This window comes from Gasterosteus aculeatus, chromosome 5 (assembly GCF_964276395.1).
Source record: "Gasterosteus aculeatus chromosome 5, fGasAcu3.hap1.1, whole genome shotgun sequence".
In the NCBI taxonomy this organism is placed as follows: domain Eukaryota; kingdom Metazoa; phylum Chordata; class Actinopteri; order Perciformes; family Gasterosteidae; genus Gasterosteus; species Gasterosteus aculeatus.
The window spans coordinates 14,720,533-14,740,484 of record NC_135692.1 but is presented as its reverse complement, the minus strand read 5'-3'; the positions used below and the strand labels follow the sequence as shown (position 1 = coordinate 14,740,484).

The window sequence follows — 19,952 nt, the reverse complement described above, 5'->3', positions numbered from 1 at the left end:
ACCTCCTTCTACAAACTGCTTTATAAAAGGGCACAAAACTCGCTCCAGTTTAGAAATTTATTGAAAAGACCTCGCTCCCCGCAGAGCGATACATTTCTTATTTATTTCATAAGCTATTCCTCGTTTCTTCTTACGCTATTTTTTTTTTTTTTTCTTCTCGGCGTTCCCGAATCCTTATTTTTCTTCCAAATGTTTTCGTTTCCACGTCACTTCTCCTGCCTGTCTTCTCTCCTCCTCATGGTCCCACTTCCTTTCTGTTCATCCTTTTATCTCACTGACTCCAGCCCACTTCTACCCTTCAATAATCAAGTCAAAGAGGTGCACCTCTACACAGGTATCCTTCAAATCCTGCTCGTCATTTCAGTCACTTCTATAACACAATCAAAGACTCCTGACCACTTTATTTCTCGTTGCAGAGAATCACAGAAGAGCGATGTACCTGCAGATCGCTCTGGACGGGAGCGTGTCGGGAAGCGACGCTCGGTCCACTTACAGTGAGTGTTTGCCCGGCGAATCGGCTGCGCAAAAGGACGCGTTCCCTCTGTGCACTGGCTCATCCGTGGTCTCATTGGTGTTTCCGTGGCTGCAGGTGTGCTGCAGCTGAAATCTATCCAGCCGGGCCACGTGGTCATCAGAGGGAAGGCCTCCTCCATGTTCCTCTGCGTGGACAGCGGGGGCCGTTTGAGAGGACAGGTGCGGTGAGCCAGAGGACTTTATTCTCCAAAAAGGGTCCTGTGGCCCTTCCCGCGGTTACTGACCGTCTGCACCCGTTCACCTTCCCAGGGGCCGTACTCAGAGGCCGACTGCAGCTTCAGGGAGCTGCTGCTGGGGGATGGCTACACCCGGTTCCTGTCCTCGCAGCACGGGTCCCCGCTGTCTCTGGCGTCGAGGCCTTCCCCGGATCCCAACTCGGTGCCCTTCACTCGATTCCTACCCATCCGGACCGCCCCGGAGGCTGAGAGCGTGATCGAAGAGCCACCGAGCAATCAGAGATACGTCAACGTGGACTCAGAGGATCTTCTTGGGATGGGCCTGAACACTGTGGTCAGTCCTCAGTTCTCGGCGGAGAAGTAAAGAGAATTCATGTGACGGATCTGTAACTTAACGTGTGATGTATTTTGTATCGATCAGGGAACTTTTTTTCTATGTGGAATTATTACGTTTTTCTTCTCAACAATCTTCTCATGAACATACAGAAATATGTAAGTTATTTATTTATTGTGTGTGTGTGTGTGGTCTATTTCTAATGGCTATTTAAGGATTTTATACTTTGAGAGGACGTTTGTGAGTCGGCGAAGTTCTGAATGAAAATAAACACGATATGAACGTCCACTTTGTTTGTCTGAACGTGTCGTGCGATGCGTGATGTCGGCAGCGAGAGCGCGCTCTGCTGGACAAGTCAAACAAATGTCTTGTGTTGGTTTATGGGCTCTGGTGCTCATCAGAGGCGTGTGTGAGAAGTGAGTCTCGCATACCTTTCCTCAGATGTCACATTGTGCATCAAACCGGTTGGCGTTTCCCTACAACGTGCCCAAACTGTTGTTTCAGTAAATAACGTTAACCTTTACTGAGCTTCGGCTAACGGTAATATACGCTCATTACAGCAGCAATATAACCAATAAATACAACTGCAATTTGCTTGATTTCTCTATAATTGATCACATTTTAAATCGAATGTTAAAGAAATCTCTCTTTCTCGGATGCCTCCACGGTTCCCGAAGCATCTGATTGTTGTTAAATCGCTGATGAAATGAAGCAGTTAGATGAAGGTGAGTTCAGCAGCAGCTGACCTGCATCGAAAGAGTCAACAAACTCATGCAGTAAAACCTGAGCGTCGAATATCCAGTCGCATGCTCAGTGCTCCACAGACAAAAATGTTCAATTCAGAACTCTTTTTGCTCTTTGGCCGGATCATTAGCATGCAGGAGGAAATAAGTTTTCCTCAAGAATTATAAATATGGTACCTGATGTACTAATGTACATGTATGTATATGGATTTTTTCACCCTTTATTTGACCTCAACGTACATCCTCAGTGCTGATTTTAGCTTCACTCTTCTGCAAAATGTCTCTATTTATTCATTTACCTTCAGGGGGGGGGGGGAGGTGAGCTGCCGCCAGTAACACAAACTACAACACGTCGCCAGACCCATTTACACGCTGTTACGTTGGCGCGCATACCTTCCATGGGTCATCACCGCCATGTTGTGGAAAGTGTTCCAGTGAATCCGAGATCAACGTTAGCGGAAGCTACTTACGGCGGCTTAGTGGCTGTGGAAAAGGTCGGCCGCGAATGTGTGACTCGGACCGGATCTGGCAGACTCGCGTGAGAGATGCAGCCGGCTAAGCAGTAAGGGATTATTTGTTGTATTTTTATAACACTGCTAAATGCAACCGGCAACCGGCAGTCACGTGGCTTTTTTTGGTTTTTCAAGAAGATTAGTAGAAATGGAATCTTTATTAAAAACACTGGGTGCATAGTTAAGCAGGTAAAAAGCAATCGACAGGTTTTGTTTGTAACGTTGTGTCATTACAGCATTAACGGGGATAATGCCAAAGGTTATTTTACTCGATTCTGGCCGCATGAATCAAAACTACACAAACATGTACATTTGCTTACAGAAGAATAATGAGAATAGTTTACAAGAACTCTCATGCGAGGCAGCGACAGTTCTGCTGGTGTTTGGTTTGGTTTAGAGGAAACCTGACATTTATTTTGCCAATATTCTAACTGCTTCCACGTCAAACATTAAGCCAAGAAGTGACATCACTAAGACTTTAAAGTTTCAACTTACAGAACAGATTTTCACAAAGTATTTTCTTTTCAAACCCAAGCTCTGATCGCATTAATAAATAACCTCTCATATCATATTTAAATCAAGACCCTGAGAATGTAAAACTCACTCTCGATATTATACAAAAAGCTGTCAGAATAAAAAGAGGCGATAAAAAGTACAGAGTTGGCACTTTAGCATATAAATTATATTTATAATTCTACTATATATTTTTAAATTACATTTGTCTACATTCACCTCGTCATTTTTTTCACGCTGCGTTCCCTCCTCACACCTGAGTGACCTGTGGTTCAGTCTGACCCGTCCCACCTCCTCCGAACTCCAGCAGCGTCCCGTTCAGAGGGCTGCAGCTGCCTTCAACGGCAAAATAATCTGCGTCTCCGTCCTCTTCCTCCACGTCCCGCCCCTCGTCTTCCCACGCGCCCGCCTGCACGGGACTGTACTCGGTGTGCTCCACGCACTCGGTCTCTCGGTGGTAGAAGTAGCTGAAGTTGGACACTATGACGGGCACCGGCAGCGAGATGGTGAGCACGCCGGCGATGGCGCACATGGAGCCCACCAACTTACCCCACACGGTCTCCGGGTACATGTCGCCGTAGCCCACCGTCGTCATGGTGACCACCGCCCACCAGAAAGCGTGCGGGATGCTGACAAAGTGCGTGTCGGCGTGGTCGGCCTCGGCGAAGTAGATGGCGCTGGAGAAGAGGATCACGCCGATGAACAGGAAGAAGATGAGCAGGCCCAGCTCGCGCATGCTGGCCCTCAGCGTCTGCCCGAGGATCTGGAGGCCCTTGGAGTGACGGGACAGCTTGAAGATCCGGAACACCCTCACCAGCCGGATGACTCGGATGATGGCCAAGGACGTGGCCGGGGAGGCGTCGTTGTCCTTGGCCAGCTCCGTCCCCAGAGTGACGAAATAGGGCAGGATGGCGCTGAAATCGATGATGTTCATGACGTCCTTGAAGAAGCGCACCTTGCTGGGACAGCAGGCGAGGCGCACGAAGAGCTCGAAGGAGAACCAGCATATGCAGATGGTCTCCACCAGGAAGAAGGGGTCGTGGAAAACACTCTGCGGGAGCGGCATGTTCTCGGACACGTTCTTCGCCTGGGAGTGGTACTTGTAAAAATACTCCTGGAGTAAAAGAGACGGGGGAAACAGGAACGACATAAAAGTGTAAGAAGCACATCTATAACAAAAGGGAAAATACACAATCATGATGGTCATTTTGTAAATTATTCTTCAAGCTATAAATCATTTAGCCGTGAATGTGAAGACAAACCCAGCGGCGCGTTAGCTTAACTTAGCACAGGGGCTACATAGCATGACATCTAATTCTAAATGCCAGTCAAAACTTGACCGTAGATCATGTTATGCTGATATTCCCTTTTCATCCTCTAATAAACCGCATGGACATTCGGCATGTTGTCCACCATCTTTTGACACCATCATAAAAGCATTTGACGGCATTAAATTTCACCCGTAGCTCGGCCGCTCTCTCTTTCCGTCCACCTGTCTTCCCCTCCTCCGCGTCTGTCGTGAGCGTTACGCCGGAGGCCTCGCGGAGGCTCTTTGAAACGTTCCCGCGCTTCGCTTCAAGTCGAAAGCGCCAACGACTCAGGCGTAGGCGGGTCAGTTCGGCGTCGGGGCGACGGCGTTCGTTGCTAAAGGCGGACGTCTTGCGCGTTGGTCTGAGGGCTCTCCTGAGGCTAAATATAACCGCGTGAGACCTCCGAAAGGGGAACATGAGCCCGTCGTCTCAACCTTGGTCGCTGTCGCGTCTCGCCGCTCGCCGGGGGGGGTTACAGCAGTTTCCTGGCAGCGCGCCGGTGCAAAGGCCTGGCGCAGTGGCCCCGCGGGAATGTGTTAACACGACCCAACGTGCGCTTATCATTCTGGGAGACCTTTTAGTCTCCGGTTCCGAGCCGCCGGTGGGTCACGGCTCACCTTTTCGTCCGTGTGTTCGGTCACTTGTGTGACCTTTTTTACGCTTTCATTGACGCAACCAACCGTCTCCTCGGGCGGCCTTCCCTTTGTCTTCCTCCCGCCCGCTGACACACCCGGTGCCCCCTTTAGCCTTTAGCGCTTCCTGAAAACGAGCGTATCAAATTTAACGGTCGACTAAAATAATCACACCATAAGTTTCACACTCTCTCTCTCTCTGTGTGTCCGGACATATTGGCACAAATAGTCGTGCACACGTCAGTATTTTTCTTTTTAACACATGGAGTACTCACGGCGTGTGTTTACCTAAACTTCCCGTGACATCACGTTTCACTCTGGGCCAGACCTCCCATTCACGACACAACGTTGAAGCTATCTCTATTTTATCCCTTTTGGATTTAATTCAGTTAGTTTGCATTCACAACTACGTCCTCAGGAGATTTGGAAACTCTAGAAACTCTCCACTCTCCACCCACGACACCACTTTTATATTATCCTGCTTTGCGGAACACACACTTTGATCACGACCCCTACCTCCCGTGTCTCCTTCTCGTCCCGGAATTCGGGCAGCGTCTCCAGGCAGAAGATGAGGATGGACACCACGATCACCATGACGCTGACGATGGCTATGATGCGTGCGCCCGACGACGACTCGGGGTGCTCAAACAGTATCCACAGTTTTTTCTGGATCTCGTTCGACGGAAGCGGCGTCTCCTCCTCCTTGGGGAAGCCCTCGTCCGCCTTGAAGCGGTTCACGATGTCCTCTCCCAGCTCGTAGAACATCAGCTCATCCATGAAGATGTCCAGGGGGATGTTCGCGGGCCTCCGAAGCCTCCCGCCCGACTGGTAGAAGTACAGAATGGCGTCGAAGCAGGCCCGGTTCCGATCGAGGAAGAGCTCGTTTCGAAGCGGGTCGAAGTAGCGCGACCTGCGCCCGGGGTCCCCGAGCAAGGAGTCGGGGAATTGGGCCAAGGTGCGGAGCTGAGTTTCATATCGCATCCCCGAGACGTTGATGGCCACCCTCTCGCTCAGCGCCAATCCACTCCTCCGCAGGGACCCGGAGCGCCGGCCCTCTTTCTTCTCCTCGGTCCCGTTCCCTTTGGTCTCCTTCTCACCTTTTTCCTCGCAGTTGAGGTGGTTCTTGAGGAGCTTACCGCTCTCCCCGCCGCCCTCTTTCCCGCCGCCGCTGCCGCCGCCTCCGCTTTCGTCCTTTCGCGGGTCGCTGCTGTCCATCCCTGCGGGTGTCGCAGGCCGGGCCGGATCTGCAGACCGCTCTCCCGAGAACTCGTGGGGCGACTGGACTTAAAAGCAAACGCGGTCTGAAACCAGAGCGATAGTTCCATCAGTGGACGGTCTCAGAGCAGATGGTCTCAGAACGGCTGTGAGGTGCTGGAGGTTTTGTTGCAGGGTCCGTTTGCATAAACCCTCCATGGCATAACAAAACCTTCTTGAGATGTTAGAATTAAAAGGTCAACTTTGGATGTCAAAGATCAAGTTAGTTTCCAGTTAGCAATACAAGAAGGTTTACTCACTAAGTGATAAAAGGCGGGATGGAGAATCACATTGTTCGTCTGCTGTGGCTCATCGGGTCCCCTGTCATCGCGTCCATCTGTCATATAAACAAACTCCTTGTTTGGCTGTGACTTTGGGTCCGGATAAACTGTTGGACTGACCAGGTCGGACGGCAACCTTACAGTTGTTCGCTCAGGGATCACGCAGGTTCTGATCCCGTCCCTCGCCGCCTCACGTTGACAGTCTTGAAAAATGTTTTTGGGAATGCTGTCCCGTTGAAATTCAATCTCTGCTCGATCCCTCCAACCCCTCCCAGTCCTTTCCCTCCATTTTAGCTATGAGGCAAGACGACCTTCAACCTCACTATCAAATGTCACCTCCGCCCGGCGGCGCGTGGTGTCGCCCCCCTCTGACAAGCACGGCTCGGATGTGTACCACTTAACAAAAAACAATATCTGTTTGTTATAACTATATAATAATAATGGGAATTAATAATAGTATTTTGCAAAATTTTGCACTTTAATAAAAATGTTATAACAACAAACAATAACCGACCCAAGAAAACATGACTTTGTGTTTAAAGAGTAAAACATATTAAACAAGTTGGCAACTCAATGAATGTTTAAACTTAAAAATGGTCGTTCGATTCTCGTTTTTCAGACGTGGCGAATCAGACACGCCTTCATAAACGAGACTTTATGATTTACGTTTACATGCACTTATTTTTGTATTTAAAATATGTTTTCTTAACGGGAATGATAATGATTGATTTCTGTTGCTTTCTCCGGATTTGCTGTTGTTGGGTCCTCGTACATGTGAATCCTGAGAGGTAGATAGTTACACTACTGCGTTTCACCACCAGATGGTGGTGACGTTTTGGTACAAAGGGGAAGAAAACCCGAAGGAGGCCTCTGCCGACATTTGCTGCCTTCAACCACAGAATAAACACATGTCTCACTGGAATGCCGCGTTGTCTGTGACTCTGACGCCGTTTGCGTGAATCTGCTGAACTTGACGATATCTACAGTGTGGGAGTATAAAACGTCAAGAGTTGATTGAATGCATTGTGGTTTTTCTTCCAGGTTTCAACCTCAAAATGACATCCAGTCGTTTCAGTACCTGAATCCACACTGCGACAGAGACGAGTCCGGTTCTGTAAACTGTCGTCGTGCGTTATTTTGCTCAAAAAACGCACAACTTCCCCGAGATGTCTGCACCAACCGTCGCAGAATCATCGCCACGACGAACAGATGACTCATCAGACCACATTTCCGTTCCTCACACCGGCATGTAGAAGGTGAGCATCCTCCAAACAGCAGTGACAACGATATTTACCATTTCAGCCGCGCCGTGCTTCCCCCAAGTGTCCCCTGATTGACAGCTTTTCCGATTCCTTGGTTAACGTTGCCGATTTTAAACCTTATGGTTTTACAGTGTGTGGCTCACACATTGGAGGGTAAAGTTACAGCTATTTGCCATTGAATCAGATATAATGCCGCAGTTACAATCGACCTGGACACGACAGACTACCATAATGCGTTTTTGGTTCCGGGTGGCGAGGACGACTCGATGCCGGTCGCTGGTGAGACGCATCGGACAGGCCGGCGTCAAAATACCAGCCTGAGCTCCAAAACCTGTTCGTAAAAATGTGTACGAAAATCTTGAACATACAAATTTGTAACAATACATACTAAATAAATACGGACTGATGACGTCACTCAGTTCAAAGTGAACGGGGACCTGCGCCCCGTAAGCATGAAGTCTAACGATGTAAAATAAACGTGTTATGATTGCATTTTTAACGAGAAATCAATGTTAACTTATAAGAATAGAATACTAACCCTAACCCCCTCAAAAAATCCAACATGGCGGAGAGACGTTCACATGGTCCGCCATGTTGTTCACTCAAGGGGCGTGGTTAACCACCGCCAGTTTCCTATGTATTGTTACGAATTTGTATGTTCAAGATTTTCGTTAAACATTTCTACGAACAGGTTTTGGAGACCACGTTGCAAAATACGTCACATCCTTAAACGTCCGTCCGCAGATTGAACGCGCCGTCCTCCAGTCCCCCGGCAGACTTAGTCATCGTGTCCACACTTCCGGACGGATGGGATCGATCACCGTGATGCGTGACGTGGGAAACGCATCCCGTCAGTTAGAGACATCAAACAAACGGACACGGCACGACGTCACTTTTTTTTTTTTTTCCCCCGTTTATTTTGAGTTCATTTCGATGATTTTAAGCAAGTTGAATGTCTGTGAAAAAGCATCTCATGACTGTCAGTCAGTTGTTCATCCGAGCTGTTATGGAGATTGATTCACATTAGATCGCATTGACATTCATACATTTTAAGTCTCAAGAGTAGAAATATGTTCAATTATGACACTTTATTGATATGTTTCTATTTTTTCTTCAAAATATAAAAAGATAGATCATGAACATTCCATTGAAATATACTTTATACAGTTCTTGATGAGTTGTTCTTTGTGTTCCAACATTTCAAAAATAAAATCCGGCATAAGTCAGGACCAGATACTCCAGTGACCACCTCCTCTCCCCATTCACTCTCCTACTAAGACCGACGCGCAGTGGACTGGTACCAGTACCAGACTGGTACCACTGGCACTGGTACCACTGGCACTGGTACCACTGGCACTGGTATACAATTTGATGGCATGTGAAATGAAAAATACATCTTTTCGTCTTTGGAATGCTTACGTAAATGCATGATGCTAGCCTGTAATATCAGATGTACGTATATATCGACCTTTGTGGTGTTTGTCACATTATTTCTAATTAAAATAAGCTATTAAATATATTTCAAAAATCTATTCAGTATGATAACATGTCCTCTAAAACAAGTCTGGTCTTACCACCTCGTAAAATAAAACACTTTTTAGATTAGCGTGATCGCTGAATCCCTTTATGTGGAGCCATAAAGCTACTACGCGTGCGGTTGCAATCACCTGAACTGATGACAGAGCGTCTGCGTCTCGGGTACAGTAAGTGTCGATCAGTGGCATTCGTGGTGCACATTGCATACAGTGTCCTCAATTTACAAAAAAAAAACTAAAGAAAAACAGAAAACAGGCACACAGATCGAACCGATGGGATATCGTAGAGGACCACATGACGCCTTCCACACACCTGGAGGAGACGAAGGAGCCGTTTAACGGCGCACCTACTTACCATGTAAAGCATTTTCTGTCCTTTTGGTTACGTGAGTGTTACAAAGGAAGGGGGTTTTTTTTGGGACATTTTATAACAGATTGCAAAATAAAACAGACGTAACGTTGTAACCTGCTCTGTTATAATATAAGTAAATCAAATGGCAGTATTAAGCAGTAGAAAAGGAAAGACATCTTTTTTTTTTTTTCCAGCCAGGCGTTGGTGGAGCAGTCACAATGTGGAGAATGAGGAAATGGCAAACGCAACGGTGGGAGAAAAAACACCACGACCGGCTTCTTTGGGGCCGTGAAAACAAAACAAAAAACTACCGGGTGTTTGCACGCCATTAATAGAGGTTTACTTGTGAAATATTCATGAACTTCTGTGTGACCTTCGAAGCCACGCTGTAGTTTCTTACTGCCTTCCGCCGTGAACGTCGGCAGCTGAGAACCGAAGACGAGGGACCAAAAAACAAAAACAAAAAAAAACCCACGGAGCCTTTTTGCAAGTAGACAGAGGCTCTGGAACCCGTGAAACCTCGACTACATCACACAATACTCTGGTGAGCCTCCGACCGTGACCTACTGGGAACGGACGGAGGACCGTTCAGCTGCCTGAGCTGAGCCCCGGACCAGCAGGGCCTGAAACTCACTTAGAATTCCAATTGGGAGGAAGAGCTGCTTGGAAAGCACTCAACGATGGCCTTGTATTTGCTTCAACATGAATCTCCTCTTGGTGGACAGTGCTCTCTCTCTCTCTCTCTCTCTCTCTCTCTCGCTCTCACAACACTTAACTTAAAGTACCCCACTGACATCATTTTGGAAGCTCTGGGTCTCTTTGATTGGTGCTCACGTGACTCGCTGCCCGGCCCGGGCCACGGGAACCTCGGTGGGTGTGTCGACGAATGCGAAAGGACCTGACCATCTAGACGAAAAAAAAAAACACCACGACGAGCTACCTGTACACGCTCATGCCGGCGCTGGGAGTCGCCTCTCGAGGGAAGACGTTGCTGCTCTACGACACGGCACAGTGTTCATAGTTGTCAGGAACTGGACTCTGTGGCAGGCGATGACGGAGGAGGCTAACCCCACCACCCCCCCACCCCCACCACAGCCCCCATCGAGACCATCGAGTCATAATGCATGCGTTTTTTTACACATCACGGTGAGGCGTTCACATTATCGTTACCTATATACTGGAATACATTATGTTAGAAAGAAAACACCTACGTCCACGCACGCCATCAACACGCCTGAGTCCTGTACGCCACACGCAAGCTTTGGAATGGCAGTCGGCTCCATGCAAACCTGAAATCCCCCTTGATTGTTCGCCGGTGTCGAATCTCTCGTACAGCACTTGTGCTCCCGTTTTTTTTTCTGTTTTTTTTTCTACTTAGGAACAGAACAGCGAACCCGGGGCGAGATCCCGCCGTGGGAGAAGCCAAGGCCTTTGCAGAGCACTCCACCGCTGAGGCGTCGAGGATACTCTCCGTTGGCCCTGCTACAATCATGAAACAACGCTTGTATTATTGCCAAAGGAAAAAAAACAACAAGCACACTATGAGAAGTATTCAAGCAGGCGAAGGTGCGGAGGGCCGTGGTTTTAGAACTGCTGCTGCTGCTGCTACGATAGTTGTGCAAATGATTCAAGATGGAAAAACATGGACTTTGTGATTGACAACAAACACCCTTTGCGCAAATGGTCCGGTTTGGCAAAACGGTTTGAAAGTATCCCGCTCGAAGCACGATGAGGTCAAACTGTGGCAGAACGAAGGGCAGGAGAAGCAGAGAGATTTCATCAAACAAAGCGCAGTTCAGGGTGCAAACATACACGTTTCAATATTCACATTTTTTTTCAACTTTTCAAAACAAAATATAGCTCTTCTCTTTCATTATAATCTTTTTTAAAACATTAATTGCATATAACATTTTTTAATTCATTTTGTATATACTTTTTTTTTTTAACCTCTAGCACCCTCGTCTTCAACTAAGGGCTTGCAGAAAAGACAGTCATGCAAACTAGTCATGCTGGTAAACAAAGTTACAAAAATGCATTTCCTTTTTTTTTTTCTTCATTTGTTTATCTCAGCGTCCATCTGTTCGAATCCCTGCGTCTTTGTCGGCAACGTTGTCTTTCAAAAAACATTTCCCCAGTGCGTGAGGGGGGAAAACGAGTTCACCCAAACCAAAATATTCACCTCCCATCTTTTTTTTCCGTGACTTTGGCTCCATTTCATGATGCCAATTTTTCTATTAACATTTGCACCTCTTTATTTTATTTTTTTTCTCGTCTAGTCCATTCTGGACCTTTTCTGCTCAGAAACGTCCTTCTGCGGCCTCGTATAGTTGATTTGTTTATCAAAATATAGATTTTTTTTTTTTTCTTCTTTTCTCTTTGTACACTTCCACTCTCGGGCTGTTTCTTGAACGGGACGTCCTCTCTCTCTCTCCTGACATCGACTCGCCTCAGAAGCACTTGCTGGCGGCAAGAGGGACGAGGGAGCGACGGGGCAGTATTCGACTAGAGATTGGCAGTGGCGGCCTTGTGTTTATCTGATTGGTCCCATTCGGAATGATAACAGCCAACGGACAGTTTACCGTGACGTAAAACCGGTCCCCGTGGCAAGAACGCCGTTTCTGTAGCAGTTTTAGGCCGACCAACATCCCATGATACCGAAGGACGACGGACAATTGTCTCCGAGACGTTTGTTCCGTCTCCTCGAGCCTTTTTGCTCCTGCACACACTTGTAATATTTCAATGTGCATATAGGGATGCGATTCTAGCGGCAGTTAAAGTACTTTTTAGAGGAATGTATTTGTACCAAACAGAGGCAATGGGCAGTGAGAGGATGAGTACAAGACCTCAACCTAAACGGAATATTCCTCCTAGTCTAAACTACACATTACAGAAGGTCATTCAGCAAGAACTTGCTACAGGACCTTTGGTATTCCCGCGTGGACTTTCGGGCCGAGCCCGCGTGCGGTACATGAGAGATAAAGAGACGTCTTTTTCCACCGTTGTCTTTTGGCGGACGTTTCAGGCGAGTCCAAATGTACAGTAAGTGCCAAACACAACCTGTGTGAGCTGATGCTACATGTGCTTCATTTGATCGACTTGGTAGTTAGTGCTATTTCTGATCACCTCGGCACTGTCGAGGAGGGCAGTGATTCAGTCTGATGAGAGGAGGGTGGAAGACATTGGTTCAGTGGCGAACACGCTGCACAAGTGCTAAACTTGTACTAGGAACTGTAGTATGGGTGTTGGTAAATACTGTGCATTTGTGATTGATTTCATATGCACTGAAAGACCAATCCTTTGTCTCTCATGTACTCCGGTTCTCTTTTTCTTCGCTGGAAAGGAACCCAAGAGGAAAATGACATCTGAAAGATCCCCCGAATGCATAAATCCCTCTCTTCCAACTGTTGGTGGATAAAGTCAAGTTATCTCCCAGCCAACAAATGCTACAATATGTTAGCAGAGATGCTACATTGTTCGTTCGGTCCTTCGTGAAGAAGAGTGTTTCTTTTAAAAACGTGTGAAGCTGCTCAGTTGCTCAGCGCTGCAGACGCCGCCGCGTTGTAGCGTTGTCAAAGGGAATGTGTCATCAGGAGTCTCTTCTCTCCCAAAAGTGTGTCAGTGCGACGCTCAGTCCGTTTTCAGAGAAAAGGGTGTGTGTGTGGGGGGGGGGGGGGGAGTGTGGGGGGGGAGCCAGTCAGGGGGGGGGGGGTTGTTAAAAACGTGGTCGGAGTTCCAGGAGGCTGCTTTTGTAACTGCGTGCGAGGAGCAGACCATGTGATGGTTTCATTCATAATCAACCTCCGCCCCCCCCCCCCCCCCCCCCCCCTCCAAAGATCTCCTTTAAACCGTCCATCCGTGTCACACTGGACGTGGCTCCCGCCGCAAAAAAATAGTGTTTACCGCTTACTGACTCGTCATTAGAGAGAAGGCGAACGCTAGAAACTCAACACTGTGGAGACAAGAACAGAAAGCCATTAATTCCACACAGAATCACCAGTATTTGTATGAAATCATGTTCAATCAAGTTGTAACATTAAGAGCACCAGATTGGTTTACAACAGATATCCACTAATGTAAACCAATCTCATCTTTTTGGAATTTGCCAATTACATTGAGTTTAATAACAGCGTTTTATGCTGTGACTATTATTATGTGCAATAGGGGAAGTAATCAGGGATTACCATTACCTGTAAACGGCTGGTTAACTGTGCATGTCAGAATGAAACGCACACGTTTAAACGGCAATGGCGAGGCTAATATCTCCGACGTACGCCCCACAATGCGTTGGCACAGAGGTTATTCTCGCATAACAAAAACCAGGAAATGTTGACAGTAAAACTCGGACAACATTAGAAAAGGAAACGTTAGACTTGAATGAAACAAGCCGCCAGCCAAACTGACCGGCACCCACTGACACGCTGCCACCTCCAAACCTCAGCAAACATCAGTGTGTGTGTGTGTGTGTGTGTGTGTGTGTAGAATCATTTGAAATGATGTGTAGAAAAACATTTTTGACGGATGGACACATACAAACATACATGAATGCTTTTACAAAAGTAATAGGATTACGTCCCGGGCCGACTTCTGCCACACGTCACGCAAACACAGGCGCAAGTTCGAGAAAGTGACGCAGCACGTTGAGCATTTGTCAAATCCTTTTTTTGCCAAACCATTCTTTGAATGACATGTGCTTGCATCGCGCGTTATTCACTGGGAGATTAAACACTTGTGTCGTGGCCTCGTCGGTACAAACGCCGTGCTTAATTGCAGCCACATCAGCTCTTCGTCTGCTCTTCGTTTCACCCTCTTCCTCTGTCAATTTCCACTGTATAGTTGCAGTTTTCGCCAGAAAAACAAAAAAAGAAGAAGCTGTTGGCAAGACAATTCAGATCATTGCATGATAGTTGTAAAACAAATAAAAGGCTGCGTGAATCTGTCCATTAACAGAATCTGATCCACGGTCAAGGTTAAGTGACGCAGGTTCCGCTCACAAAGCATACATAGATACATTCATTCTGTATGACTTTAATGTGTTCATATGTGTAGATACAGATATGTACATGTTCAATAATAACTACTCACCTATTACGCATTGCTTGGAAGGTTCAGCTAGTTAAATCTAGCTGGTTTGCATGAAATCCTAAATTGACATGGGAGCCTACGAGGGCCTCATAGAGGCACTTACAACATCTGCCTGTTGGGTTTACTTTGACTATGTGCACGTCAGGGGGGGCTGATTTAGCCTCAACTGTGTTACGAGACTCTTTAGGATCAACAGAACCACAATTATCACATTCTCATACGTTACAAAGCAAATGTAAACAAATACAGTACTTCTAAAGCCACGGATGTTCAAATGAAATCAGGGGTCTGTGAGATGACGTCATTCCTCACACCCATTCTCATTTGATTGTGGTATCAAAGGACAATTCAATGCAGGTGTTAAGGATGGACGGACATGTTACGTCCAAGCTTTGGAGTCCTTTTAAGATTACAAGTGCGCCGATGTGGACTAAGAGGACCTCAGAGGATCGATGTGTGTAATTGTACTCATTACATTTTCACAAAACATTACCTGCTAGACAAATCGACACGAACACACACTTTCCCTACCGTCCCTCAGTTTATGTCGACATTATACATAAAAAAACGCGTCGATTCGCTGGAGAAACAAAAGCTCTGCATGCGGTTTCAGATATTTTCAGAGGACACAAAATCCTTGTCATTTTTCGACATCGTATCGGTGAAACGTGAAAATGTTTAGCATGAGCAGAACTGTTTGCGTGTTCGGTCTGGAATATGTGCGATGCATCAACTCTGTTATAAGTGAGACACTAAAACTTCTACACAACGCTCAAACCCCAGAAGACTCAACAATCAAGTGATGCCATAGTCACAAAACTGCATATCTAATTTTCTCAAGAGTTGAAGAGTCCGGAAGCACATCGATTTTAGACAAAAAGGTGATCGGGACCATAGATTATGAATTTCAGGATTTTCCTCTAAACAAGTAAATACTCTAAATACTTGCTCGTACCTACGAAGGATTTTTTGTCTCTAAAAGCACTTTATAAAACACAGTTTCTGCTCTTGCTTTTAGTCTCACTACATTTACCACAGTTAAATACAACATTGTGTCTTTTTCAAAAGAAACGTTATTTTAGACAATCAGTAGTACAGAAAAGGCATTCCTTACAGTGAAATACACATTACCAGTACAAGTGAGAGAAACATACAAAACCATTACAAAACTGAAACAATTAAAAGTGGCAGTCACGACAGGAAGAAGTTCGAAGGACCAGTAACACTGACTTGAAATCAGACAACCGGCTCATGGTGTCATAATAATACTCCTCACGATAAGTAGGCTGCCTACAGAGTCTGTGCATCTTTATGATTGAAAATAGATCTGCATATTTATATATGTATGTGCACAGCATTTCTTTCCAGCAGTTAAATAAAATTGCATGTTTATTGCATACACGAATGTGTTATTACTGTTTTTTTTTATATTTTTAGCTCAACTTCTACATTTGTTGTATTTAAATGTGAGGATGGCAGTCAGAGGAAAACATCCTTTACAAAAATAAAAGCTATTAATTGCCTAAAACCGATTATTGAAGGGAATGGTATAATACGAGCACTGTAGTATTTTTTAGAATTAAATGATTGCATTTCTTTTGAATTAGTATTTTTTTAAACGGTTTTAGACAAACACTTGAATAAAAATAAAAGAGGAAAAAAAATCAATAAAAAAGAAAAAATGGGTCAGAACAGATAGTTAGATTTAGATGTTTATTGTTAATTTTGTATTCATCCATATCTGACTTTTAAAATAGCTTAATCTAATGTTGGTTTATATATTATAAGTAGCTTTCGGGAATACAATTAAATTAGATTTAGAAGTATATATTTAATTTACTTTCCACTCAGTCATTAAACATCATAAAAAATAAAATAATCTCTGCGCATCTGATAGCCTGATTGTGCTATTTTACCAAAGACTGTCTGGAAGACGAAACGCAGTTAGCGTGTAGCTAGCGAGGCCGCTACTCGTGAGGTCTTTGCAATGTTTGCAACAAAAGGATGTCTGGGGCATTTGATTAAATTCCCATTTTTGTCTGGGACTATGATTGTTATGATTGCATATATATGTGGAAATATAAGAGACAACATGCTTGCAAATGCTAAAGAATAGACCTTCAACTGTACACCAGAAGGTAGCATTTCCATTCATGGGATCCTGATACAATATAATCAAGTATAAATTTAAAGACGTATGTTAGGTTGAGCGATTCACATAGCTCTCTGAAGAATATTTGTGGTCTTTGTGTTAAAGCAGAATTTTTCTGTTTATATTTTTTACATCTCTGTGTAAACTATAAAGCTAAAGTGTCCAATGGTGTAACAATGTAAAATAACGTGTCTTGTCGAGGCAGAATTACCAAAATGATGTGTCCGCTTTAGGCCACATACATTAACATTGACAAAAGACAGAAAGTAGAACCCTTTTCAGTAGATGTATTCATGTCTTTGGTTAAATAAAGTAGAGTTTCCCATCTTATGGTCGTTTCTCTGAACAGTGTTGAGAGCTTTTTGTTTGGTCCATAACTTTTAAAAAGGATGTCCACCTACACACTTAGACCTCACTAGTATAACGTAACTGTGCACATGTTTTAATTACATTTCTTTTAATCTCTGCTGCTATTTTATTTACGAACCGATCCACATCTTATTTCTTTTAAAGATCCTACATCCGTGTACAGTTGGTATTTGACCCCATCAGCTAACCTGACTCATGCATCATAAACCGTTAGATTCACAAGACAAGGGGCCGTTCTTCCTACATTCAAGTTCATTTCATGTTATTGCTATTGTTTCTGCTGTACAATCCGTTCCGCAGCTGATCCAAGGCATCTCTTATCGTCCAATCAGGAACATCCTTTTTATTTATTTTTTTTGCTACAAAATGGAGGGAATGGGGGAGCGACAGCGGCGCAGTGGCCCCGGGGCCTCGTAGGCTTCAAACGGGGGGCTAATGATAGGAGCGAGCCGCAATGAGGACCCGGACGATCCCGATATGTTATTCAGACTGTGAGACTTGTCATAGCCTGTTGCTTCAAGGATTAATAATTAGTTTTATAATAATAATAATAATTATAGAAGATTTAATTGGATTGTATTATTTGTGGATGATATCAAATAGCAGTGAAATTAAAGGAGATCATGATTGGAATATTTTCCATATTGTGTTTGATTTGACGATTACATGAACGAGAGGTTTAAGATGTTATGACAATCAATCGAAATAAAAAAAGAAGCACATAAGTGGAGAGAATAAATTAAGGATAAGAAATTGAAAATGTTATAAAATCATAAGGACATGTAGAAGGACAGACACACAAAAGACAGACAGGACAAGACAAAACAAGAAAATGCGAGTTATGATTTGTCTTTTTCGTTCAAAAACAGCAAAGCAAAAGCTTCTCTGATATTAAGAGGCTCAACACCAATAAGAGACCCGTTGAATAAAGCACCCAGCATTGTACCATTTAAAGTGAAATGTGCAATGTTCAGGTGATTTAAACAACTATTTGGCCACGAGCACACAGTTCACAAAAATAAGAAGTCAATTCATTCATTGAAATCACTGGTACATTGTAGGAGTTGACCACATGAAGTTTCCCGGTGATAAAAGTTAAAGTTAAGAAATAATCTTTGCATAGAGTTGAACTACAAACAGCCCACTTAGTTAGTTAGTTTTGGGGTTCCTGAAAACATCACATGGCCAACATTAAAAGACACTTCCAGTAACATCCGGTTACAGCGGGAAAGGACACGGCCCACTTTGAGGTAGAAACTACGAAAGCAATTCGTCTAAGAAATAACACGTCGGCGTCTTGCGTCCTTTCCCGCTGTGCTTGTGTGCAGCGGAGCATGCCGACGTCGACCTCCTCCCACTGCAGCCACAGAGAGGAGGCCGCTGTTGCACCAGGTGGAAAACAACACCGGGAGGTTGCAGTGGCTCTGCAGGATCGATGGTTAACTGATCCGTCACGGTGGGGGGGGGGTTCATTAGGAGCGGGTTGGATTGGCGGAAATTTCACTTGTAATGCGATAAAAGCGCAAAGCTAAAACGTTGTCTCTAGATTACGTCACCACCTAAAACGCCTTTTTTTTATTTTTTACTCTGACCAGCTCAAGCACATTAGTCGGACGGAAACGGAGTAAAATATTGATGATGCATCTTTCAGTGTTTTTTTTTTTTTTTAAGCTGCATGTGCCACAAACATGCGGGAGAAGCCGTCCGGTCGATCTGCGGCGCTGCTTCAATCTCGAATTCAGATCCACCCAACAGATGAATTGAGACACATTGTCAGGTCGCATCAAACGAATCCATTTTTCAGATGCTGAATCAGAGTTGAAGGGCAACGACCGTCTCCCTGGATGGAGAATCTCTACAGTAGTTTTAATAGTGTAGTTTATAGATGCAACGTCGTGTTTCTGCCGTTAAAGTAAGATATTTCGTGTTGAGAATAAGCACATTAGTGTAAAGTCTATCCTTCTACCATTGGCTGATAATGATTACTCTCTGTGGGAAATTCCCTTGTGCAGTTACAACCAAAGGTTTTGATTTGACTGTGAAATTCCATTGGATCTATTCCTGCAGAAACAAATCTGCATGCGGAGTGAAGAGAAGACAAAAGTACACACTGCTCACCGGATAGAAAGACTAAGAACACCATGCTTCATTCACATGGAGATCTTTAAACATCTTGTATATATATATATATATATTATATCTGGTGTTCTCCCCGTTGCTTTAAATAATGTTCCTACTTTTCCTAAATGTTATTAGTCTGAAACCAGGGACTGTAAAACAGTTGCCAGGTGAAATGAGAGTAAAATAAGTCTAAAGGAAATAAAAGTTCCCCACGTGTTGAAAGGATGGAGGGGAAAATGATGAAGGGTAATGAAGATGAGGCGGTGACGCGGTTCTGGTGATTTTCAAACGGATGCGAGGGAGCGTTCAGCGCGGCCGGTTCCTACGTCGGTTTGATGTATGATCGACATTCAGGACAACGATAAGTTCTCGGAAGCCACAATAAAAATGCCGATGAGGGTCGTCTGTCGGGGGGGGGGGGGATTGGTGAGTCTGGCTGTCGCTGCAGTCAGCGGGCGACATAATTCCTGCACAAAGTCACACTTCATTTACGCTGCGGCGGGACTTCGTACCTACCGACGGTCACAGTTTAGTTACACTCGCGCTGCAGCGGCGGCCTGGGGGGACGGGATGGAGAATGAGCGTTAATCACGGCAGGGGGAGGCAATGGAGAGGGAGGACACAGGTGGAACAGGGAGGGGAAAAAAACTGCAAATATTCTTGACCAGACTCTTTACCAAGGAAACCGTCGTGGGAAAACAAATAGAGCCAATGGACACAATCGTTATTGTTGGTCTGTGCGTAGAAGGCAGAGGGCTCTTTGAGACGGTTCAGACGTTATTCCTGGAAC

The 19,952-nt window shown here is 45.1% G+C and overlaps 3 protein-coding genes across 12 annotated transcripts in view; 1 reads left to right on the top strand and 2 right to left on the bottom strand.

Moving 5' to 3' along the window:
* On the top strand, positions 1 to 1,195 carry fgf21 (fibroblast growth factor 21). 2 transcript variants are annotated; one of them, XM_078103698.1, is made up of 4 exons: positions 1 to 334; positions 417 to 494; positions 590 to 693; positions 784 to 1,195. In XM_078103698.1, exons 1-4 carry the CDS (start codon positions 190 to 192, stop codon positions 1,072 to 1,074), a joined length of 618 nt encoding a protein of 205 aa, XP_077959824.1. In that variant the 5' UTR covers positions 1 to 189; the 3' UTR covers positions 1,075 to 1,195. The 2 variants fall into 2 exon arrangements, with proteins under 2 accessions (XP_077959824.1, XP_040032227.1); XM_040176293.2 differs by having other exon boundaries at positions 319 to 494.
* Positions 1,196 to 2,411: 1,216 nt separating this feature from the next.
* LOC120819095 (potassium voltage-gated channel subfamily A member 7) lies at positions 2,412 to 6,758 on the bottom strand. Of its 2 annotated transcripts, XM_040176210.2 has the most exons (3): positions 6,269 to 6,758; positions 5,271 to 6,055; positions 2,412 to 3,926 (listed from the first exon to the last, which is right to left on the bottom strand). In XM_040176210.2, exons 2-3 carry the CDS (start codon positions 5,967 to 5,969, stop codon positions 3,063 to 3,065), a joined length of 1,563 nt encoding a protein of 520 aa, XP_040032144.2. In that variant the 5' UTR covers positions 5,970 to 6,055; positions 6,269 to 6,758; the 3' UTR covers positions 2,412 to 3,062. The 2 variants fall into 2 exon arrangements, with proteins under 2 accessions (XP_040032144.2, XP_040032147.2); XM_040176213.2 differs by lacking the exon at positions 6,269 to 6,758 and having other exon boundaries at positions 5,271 to 6,109.
* A 1,686-nt stretch (positions 6,759 to 8,444) lies between these two features.
* The window catches only part of kcnc3b (potassium voltage-gated channel, Shaw-related subfamily, member 3b), a 36,736-nt gene continuing 25,228 nt past the window's right edge, over positions 8,445 to 19,952 (bottom strand). For 2 of the 8 annotated variants that reach the window (XM_078103684.1, XM_040176183.2), the window contains exon 6: positions 8,445 to 17,555. Coding sequence is in view for 4 of the 8 variants with exons in the window: in XM_040176178.2 (XP_040032112.1) it covers positions 17,401 to 17,555 (155 nt within the window). In the remaining 4 variants the exon portion in view is untranslated. Of the gene's footprint in view, positions 17,556 to 19,678; positions 19,720 to 19,952 lie in introns of all 8 variants that reach the window. The other 6 variants (XM_040176178.2, XM_040176180.2, XM_040176186.2 and 3 more) reach the window with 5 other exon arrangements.